Source organism: Carlito syrichta, unplaced genomic scaffold (assembly GCF_000164805.1).
Source record: "Carlito syrichta isolate Samal-C Ts95f unplaced genomic scaffold, Tarsius_syrichta-2.0.1 Scaffold142847, whole genome shotgun sequence".
In the NCBI taxonomy this organism is placed as follows: Eukaryota; Metazoa; Chordata; class Mammalia; order Primates; family Tarsiidae; genus Carlito; species Carlito syrichta.
Genome location: NW_007086943.1, coordinates 405568 through 414868, shown reverse-complemented (window position 1 = coordinate 414868; position 9301 = coordinate 405568). Strand labels below are relative to the sequence as shown.

Below are 9301 nucleotides of genomic sequence, written 5' to 3'. Positions count from 1 at the left end.
GCTGGGCTCCGGCGATCCTTCCGCCTCAGCCTTCCAAGTAGCCGGAACTACAGGCATGCGCTACCACATCCAGCTGATTTTTTGGTTTATTGTAGAGATGAGGTCTCGCTGCCCGGGCGGGTCTCGAACCCGTGGGCTCAGGCAATCCACTCACCTCAGCCTCCCAAAGGCACGGGATTACAGGCTGAGCCACCGAGCCCAGCCTATCGCTATTCTTAATAGGCAAGAAATACATAGACACTTGGTGCAAAATGCTGAATGATCTGTATAGACAATAAGGGAACATGTAACCAAAGTGTAATTTTGAAGCATTACAAAGAGTTCTCTGTTCCTCCAACATGTCCTTACTTGTTTCTTCCTTCTTGCTTAAAGTTCCTTTCAATAATGGATACTTTTATAAAAATGATAATTCTAAAATGAGGCTTAGAATAAAACGACTCTTGGGATAGGCAAACATTATATTAAAAAGATCGTAAGACACTCTGTCTTCAGAGCAGGACTGACTCAGGGAAGGCACAGTACATGGGGAGGGGACTCAAGGGCAAGGGGAACCCAAGGGGAGCAAACTTCAGCTCTGTCACAGTTTTTTCCAGGATAGAACTTTAATGCTGCAGTATACGAGGGGGTGCTCCCTGCAAAAAACCTGGAATTTATTTATAAAGAATTGTGTGTTTATTCTTACATGTTGAAACTTCCATCACTTTCAAAGTACTCTCCGTTTGATGTAATAAACCTATCAAGCTGCTTTTCCCACTGCTCAGAACAGTTTTTGAGCTCCTCCATTTTGATGCCTTTTAGTTCTTCTGTTGTTTTTTTGTTTCACCTCTTCTACGTTGGCAGACCACTCCCTTTGAGGACTTTTTCATTCGGGGAAACGAAACAAGTTACTCGGGGCGAGATCAGGTGAAGAGGGAAGGTGGGGCACAGGGTCATGCCATCTTTGGTCAAAAACTGCTGCACACTCAGCACAGTGTGGCCAGGTGTGCTCCTAAATCACTCCTCATGAAACGGGCAAACGTGTTGAAAGAATATCCAGAAAAAAATTCACTGAAGCTGAACGCTGTCTCTCACAAGGCTAGCTGGTACACTGATGCCAATGGATTCCTATAACACTTACCTAGCGGGGGAAGCCTGTGCTACAGGGGGTCCACCCTCCAAAAGATAATTCCGGTTTTTGGGGGGTCCCCCTCGTATGGTGGGTCCTCACAGCACATAATGAAGGAGGGAGCTGCCAATATCTGGTGTAAATATGGGAAAGCAGAAAAGAATGCCTGGTTTCAAAACACCACTCCATTTTTGGATCTTTATTAACTTGTTTGGTCTTGACATTGATCAGATAAGCTAGACAATTGAAATCCTTCTGAGTAAAGCTGCATTCCTAAAACAAACTAAAACTGTTTAGTGCTATGTAGAAATTGAAGAGCGCTAAGGATGAAAATTGTCACGTGACACTTGTACAGTTTCTCTTCCCGTCACCACAAGTCCAAAAGTAAAAAGTGATATAAGATTCATCATATAATAATACATGAATGACATTGTAATAATAATTGTTATCAGCAATCAATAACATTTTAGTCTTTGGAGAGACTAATTTCTAAAGGAACCACAAAAATATTGTAGAAATCAGTAGCAACTTAGCCCAGAAAGTCATCAGCTGAGCAGTGCTAAACCCAGGAGCATGATTCAAAGAAACACAAATAGCAGGAATGAGGAGAGAAAGAAGAAAGACACAACACACAATGCTTACTTGTTGGCATAGTGACAATGAAGGCTTTGGAGTGAGGTCCTGGGCCTCTCCTGTTGGCGGCTCGGATTTTGAAAAGGTAGCGTTCCCCGGGCTGCAGACCATCCACCAGGGCAGAAGTAGTGTCTCCAGGATAGGAGAGGGACTTTGCTCCAAATGGCTTGAGAGCCGGGGCGTATGAAAGAATGTATTCTGAAATGATTGGGCAGATGGTTGAAAAAAGGAAACTGAAAACAGTCCTGTATCCAACAGACAGACTGTATGGGCAGGATGAATTAGAATGTGTATTACTAAAATTAATGCACTAGCAATGCATGCCAGTCACCAACTGGAGCATGGAGACACAGCAGAGGGTGAACCCACATTCATTCAGGCAATCAGACAGGCATATGTCTTTAAGTAGCTGGCAATTTGCTACTTTAAGCAAATCAAACATATGGACCCCAGGAGGGCAGTCTTCATACAATTCCCCAAAAACTTTACACTGAATGTGTGCAGTTTTTAAAACACTGTATTTACTAATTTGCTATGATGGGATATATCCTGAATAGAAAAAAACAAGGCAAAAGAAGAGACAACTGCCAGGAATTGGTTCTGAACAGCTGCTGACATCTGCAAGAGTTTCAGTTTATTAAACTGGGTTGCTGCTATTAGCACATTAAGCCAGTAAGAAAAATCCATATTTGGAATATAACTTCACTTTTGTAGGAATTCTAAACGTTTTTATTAAATATATGCTAATAAGGATATTTCACAGTATTTAAAACTGTGAAGAAATGTTGCTAAGTAAAAGATTTATGTGATGTCTAATGTTTCCATCTTTACTTGGCTATATCTATAAGTATATAATACCCTTGAATTTTGAAAATCAGCAAACTCAGTTTAAGAAACTAAAATATCTCCATGCTTACATAGAAATGTTGTAACACAATGAAGTCATATTTTAAAACAATTTTCACCTTCAACTAAAAACTGTCATGCCTATTTTTCTATCAATGAACTCAAATTTATAAAATTATCAAATTAATATGAATACGAGCTAAGAAAAACAATTTGAATCCTGAAAAATCAAGCAGTTATCAGGAGCATGGGAGAGCTTTTCTTTTCCCTAATCTCTAATCTTTTAAAAGTAAATTAATTTGTAAAACTTTCAGCCAAAAATTCCTCTGCAGCACTTTTTTGTCTAAAAGAAAAAAAAAGAACCACAACATTCTTTTCTCATTGAAAATGAACAAACTAGTCATTTGTGATGGTCAAAAGTAAGAATTAAGAAAACCCATTGTCTATAAAATTTTGTAATTCAGATTTCATATTGATTCAATCCATTTGAGCAAAAAATGTAAACATGTCAAAGTATATTCTTCTATTATATTTTGTATTTGTTATACATAGAAAATGTCCCAGTATAATTATGAATTTCAATTCCACCACTACAACCCTTATGAAAACTACCTAAGCAGGGTTAAGGTACGTGAGTTCTTTTGTACTTAAAAACTCAGTAGCTATTACTTTTTTGGCAATATTTAATTGACTACCAGGGAGTTTCTTTTAGCAAAGAACCTTAAATATAAACTAAGATGTAGGAGAGCGAAAAACAAATAAGTAGCATGGGAATAGTCACTAGAGGTGTAATAGTTGACTCTTTCAAAACTAAAAAAAAAGGCATCAGCCAAAAACTATCTTTCTTCAATTTTCAGAGGCCTTTCAGCATCACAACAATACTTAATGCAGAGGAAGTCAATGTTCAAATTGTCATAAAAAAAAATTATTTAAAGGTACCAAGCAAACATTTATTATCTTCATTTGTTTTTAATTTATTCCAGTGGGGGGGAAATGAGCAAGAAGAATAGTACAATCTACTCCTAATAAACTGGGAAGTGAAAAAGCATTAAATATAGAAAATATCATTCCATGTCTACCTTCCATAACTTCTATTGTTGCATGAAAAGACATATCACGTCAGCAAAGATAACTTATGATTAAATTTTTAAAAATTCAATTTTTTCAATTAAAAAATTTTCATAGGAGATTAGTAGTAAGTTTCTGGATTTCTTTGAGATTACACAAACTTTTTAGAGTTTCTGGACATATTCGACTTAAAGTTGTCTCCCCAAAGATAAAAAATATTTCTTTCTTTACTAAAAGCTCCCATCTTTCCTACCCTTCGGGTACATTTGTATAGGCAATGCACAGAAAAATCTCAATGTCACTCTTTATAATGTCTCCAAACAGACTTTTGAAAGGTTCTTGAGTGCTTTTACAATAAAAAGATCTGTGCCTTTATTTAGCATCCTCAACAGACTATTATAAAATTTAACTAGTATGAATATTTTGTTTTGTTTTGTTTTGTTTTGTTTTGTTTTGTTTTGTTTTGTTTTGTTTTGAGTTGGAGTCTCACTCTGTCGCCCAGACTGGAGTGCAGTGGCTGCTCCCGGCCACCGCAGCCTCGACCTGCTGGGCTCCGGCGATCCTTTCGCCTCAGCCTTCCAAGTAGCCGGAATTACAGGCATGCGCTACCATGCCTGGCTGATTTTTTGATTTATTGTAGAGATGAGGTCTCGCTGTCCAGGCGGGTCTCAAACCCGCGGGCTCAGGCAATCCACTCACCTCAGCCTCCCAAAGGCGCGGGATTACAGTCTGAGCCACCGAGCCCGGTTGTTTTATTTTTTAATCTCTAGATTTTTTCATTTTTACTTTTTTTCCTTGACATAAATAAATAAATGATGATGAATAGGAAATAAATCTAATTTTTTTAGCAGTTATTACTTGAGTGTTTCAAATCCATCTAATATATTTATGGTACCATTAAAGATATTTATAGTTCTATAGGGTTTTTACTAACTCATACTTTTCATGATCTTCCTGGCATTATTATTTTTTTATTTTTATTTTTTTGAGTTGGAGTCTCACTCTGTCGCCCAGACTGGAGTGCAGTGGCCGCTTCCGGCCACCGCAGCCTCGACCTGCTGGGCTCCAGCGATCCTTCTGCCTCAGCCTTCCATGTAGCCGGAATTACAGGCATGCACTACCACACCCGGCTGATTTTTTGATTTATTGTAGAGATGAGGTCTTGCTGCCCAGGCGGGTCTTGAACCCGCAGGCTCAGGCAATCCACTCACCTCAGCCTCCCAAAAGCATAGGATTACAGGCTAAGCCACCGAGCCCGGCTCTTCCTGGCATTATTAAAAGACCCATTGCATGAACGCCAGAGAATCATGTGGATGGTTAAAGATTATGATGCCACATTCATGCACTTTAAAACATCCCTCCAGACAGCAACACTAACAACTCTTTATAGGAAGATGAAAAGAATAATCACCTTCGTGACTACCTGGATCTTAGACAATGAAAACCTTGCATGACATATCCTTGTCCCTTGGGTTAGCAACTCTTTTATGTATGCTGCCTCGCTATTTCTCATTTACCAAAGCTGTGAGTAGAGGCAGTGTTTATCAGAATCAGTGTATCTTACAGTTTAAGAAATGAGATTCCTACCTTTTACTTTCCCCTCAGTCTCAGGTAGTGCATCCCAAGATACAGTGACAACAGTAGGTTTGCCATTGACTGGCCAGACGTTCAAGTTTTCAGGAGCTGTGGTAGGAGCTACACAATGACAAGGAATCAAACATTTAACGATGCCCTTGTGGATATCCTAAAAGCGAATGGCATGTAGTCTCTATGTACACATTTTTTAATTGAGAGCTACTGTGTTCATTTTTATTATACATGACAGAAAAGTCTGCACTTGGTCTTGTGTAATGTAGTGATTTAAAAGTCACTTCACCCAACTCATATAGTGAGTTTAGACATATTTAGGAAACACTTTCAGGAATTCAGAATATCTCTCATTGCTAAATATCAAAGTATACAGAGAAAATTAAAATATTGTTTCAACTTCTTAATAAAACTTTTAAGAACATAGTTTAAAAGAAAAGAATCACAGCCTTGGATACAGAGCAAAATTCTCCCCCAGAACCAAAGGCAACTTCAGACTCAGGAAAGAAGACTCTCTCCTAAACACAAGAGCCATGCATCGCCCAGAAGCATTCATGATACAGTGGTAATTTATGTATGCTACACTACTGGATTGAATGTGGTCCTCATGTCAGAGCAACATGAACAAGCATTCTAGTGGAAAAGACCAGCAAAGAGTAAAACATGGACCCAAGAAAACAGTTTCTTAACTTCTTTGCATTTATACTTAGAAACATGACCAAGATTTAGGTTAATGTGACTTCAAAAACACCCATGCTGGCCTTTGTCACTTGTGACTTCTTAAACTGTCTTTAAATCTTATTTTAGGATCAATTCCTGAATTGAAAATCCAAAGGCATTTCAAATACCGGATTCTGGTGTTCTTTGGAAGACGGAAGTACTCCATTTGCCATCTCTTTCACCCTGTGAGATACGGACTGCAAATTCATACACAGTGTCTGGAATCAGGTTCTCCACAAGCACACGCCTGTTTGTGATCTGCTTGTAATCCCACCTGGCCAATTCCCCCTTCTCTCGGTAGCGCACAGTGTACTGTCTATAAGAAAATGCAAGACAACAATGTATTCAACTTCTCTGCAACTAAACACTAGATTTCTTGCTGTTTCTCCTTTTAGGGGTAAGTAAGGAAATCAGAAAGGAGAAGAAAAATAAACTTTAGACTATGCTACTAGCTCAAAGAGTATACTTAAGTTCAAGGTGAATGTGTCTCAAGTAGACCAGGAAAGATGGAACTTAGTGTCTTTTCAAGACTGAGAAGTCTTACTGCTCAAAAGGTCTAGCAGAGGTTACAAAGGGAAGGGAGAAAAGGAAGACATGTTATGAGCAACTGCCTTATAAGGGACATGTGTATGTTTGTGTCTGTATTGGTGTCAACTCGAAGCACCAACAAGGACCAAAACAGGTCCAAGGTATCTTGGCTCTCCAGAAAAGGAAGACAAAAAAGGCTAATTTCATGTCAAATCAGACATATTTTCTGATGGAAAGAGAACATGTGGTTTTGAGTGGACTTATTACCATGAAAAGGAAAAAAATGTGTAGCAAATAGTGTAGGATGGATGAGCTTATAAAAGGTACATGTATGATCATCAAAGGGAAATGCACTCCCAGACACCAGACATCCCCAACACTCTAAGAGCTGCAAACATTATTTGCTGAATTCCTTTTAAAGGACATTTTCTTTGTGGCCTCTTTGTAGTATAAAATATTTCATACATTAAAAATGTACTATTCATTATATTTAATACATCAGGAGAAGACTTCAATTGAAGATATGGTACATCAACTAACACTAGTTCTGTTAAGAAAACTCAAGCTTTCTCTGGTTTTCAACTGGACGTTAGAAAGCAAAGTCAATGGTAACAGGAACACTTTGTGTTGGGAAAGGCCATATGGCTGGGGAGAGAATCACTATGAATCTTCTGAGGTCTTTTAGAAGAAGCAGATGTCTTTTTTACTTGGAGATAGTGAAGGAAACTATATATCTAATAATGATAACTATTATGTATATATATGATCTCTGCATTATATTCCATTGATTGTAAAGTACATTCTCCACTCCTGGTTGCAGATAGGTTCAAAACTTAATACATAATAACCAGACCACCAAGTCTTTGGCATTGTCTTGCTTATATAAACTATTTAGACATTGAACACTTAAAATTTTGATGGCTATATTAATCTACCACTAACAAGAAATGAGTTCACCATGGACCTTTTAACATAAAAATTATTTTAACCTTATGATTGGTTTTTCTTCTGTTACTATTGCAAATGAATATAAAAACCAGAATCACATAACATCATGGTCTATGAGATAATAAGGTGCATTTTGTTATACACAAATGAGCTGGACATGAAGCAATTCAGTGTTCAGCAAATGTCTAATGAGGAACTACTAAGTTCTAAGGCATTAGACAAATGCCTGCCATTATACATAAAATCTGTCCTACTGTAGCTCTTCCTGGATAACAGGAGGAGGGGTAAGACTTCTCCCAAGATGGATCTGAACATGAACAGAACATTAATGAGACAAAGCAAAACACAAATGAGGCAAAGAAAGAAACAATCTAGAAATCTCCAGATATAAGCTAAAACTCTGAGCAAGTGAGATGTGAGGTCCTGCTGTATTACACACGAGGCCCTAGTGACATCAGATTTGTGGAAAATGTGGAACTACATTCAGGATTAACTAGATTGCCATAGACTATTCTACCATTAAGCTACAAAAGGAGCCAGGATTCATGTAAGTCACAAAATAAAATCATTAAGTGCATGTCTTTTCAGGACCAGGAAAACTACATCTCTCACACATAAAGACAAAGAAAGAAACAAAAGTACCTTGATGCAACAACTTTCTTCTGTTTTTCCACGACAGGATCCACCCAGGCCACAAGCACAGATTGGGATGACATAACCCGGACACTGATGTCTTTAGGTATGTCCAGCTCATCTTCTTCTGAAATGACAGAAGGGGACCCATAGGCTTTCTCTCACAATAGGCTCTGCCCCGAGTTCCTCTGTCCTTCATGGTCTATTATCCACCCAGTATAATTTTTAGATTGCTTAAGCTTAATGTAGACAAAATGAAATGGATAGAAAGTTAAGCAGGCATTTGATTGGCCACTGTGGAAAAACAAAAATCTCCACTCTGGCTCTTCTTAAACACAGCCTAAAAAATGGGAAGTTCATTTGAAAAGCCGCCCAAACCAGTCAACATATAGAACATTATAAAGGGGATATTTTGCCCTGGTTGAAGATACTCTGAGTAATTTAGTGTGTTTATGGGAAGCAAAAGTTTAGAGGAAGAAAACCTGAATTCACTTTTTTTTAGCCATCATGGCACAAAATGAAAATTCTGGTACAACCAATGGTAAGAATCACATGGGGTCCACATTTTAGAATATATGATTCCAAGGCAAATTAAAACTCATATTCAGATATGAAGTATAATCCAACTTGCTGATTTCTTACAGATTTATCTTTGTTGTCAATAGAATATATCATAGCCACAAAGCTTGTAGTATTCGCTCAATTTCCAACAAATTAGGACTCACAAGATGTCTTCAGTTTTACTTTTTAATCTCTTGGGGTTTTGTTTTGGTTTGTGTTTATTTTGTTTTTTCTTTTCACTTTCCAGGGCCCATGTTTCAAAAGGATATGGATTTTACCACAATCGAGGGAAGGTAGAAATATTTAACCTGTTAGAAAAGTGACACAGGGACTTTTTCTGTGGCAGCAATTAATAAATATTAAAAGTGAAACATCATTTATGTGGTACTTTATGCAATGTAAAACATATTTCATTTTACATTGAATTCATGAAAATAATTATGTTGTACATTGTCTCTTTAAATCAAGACATATGTAATTGGTTAATTTGTTAGTAACATTTTTAAAATCTATGAATGAGCATGGGTAAAAAACTATCCCTTAGTGAGTGGAAAATGACCAGGCTGTCAGCAAACCACTTAACAATCTGGTTTTTTCTCACTTTTCTCAATGCCATTTCTATGCAAATTTAGCTTAAATAACATTTGTGTGCTTACCTTGCATCGCACCCCC

General features: G+C 37.7%; 1 protein-coding gene across 1 annotated transcript in view; it reads right to left on the bottom strand.

Moving 5' to 3' along the window:
• Window positions 1-9301, bottom strand: part of FNDC1 (fibronectin type III domain containing 1) — a gene marked incomplete at its 3' end in the record, with an annotated part of 49416 nt that overhangs the window by 12351 nt on the left and 27764 nt on the right. The window contains exons 6-9 of the mRNA XM_021708516.1: window positions 8078-8195; window positions 6088-6275; window positions 5240-5347; window positions 1748-1936 (exon numbers count right to left, since the gene is read on the bottom strand). Coding sequence (XP_021564191.1) covers window positions 1748-1936; window positions 5240-5347; window positions 6088-6275; window positions 8078-8195 — 603 coding nt within the window. The remainder of the gene's footprint in view (window positions 1-1747; window positions 1937-5239; window positions 5348-6087; window positions 6276-8077; window positions 8196-9301) is intronic.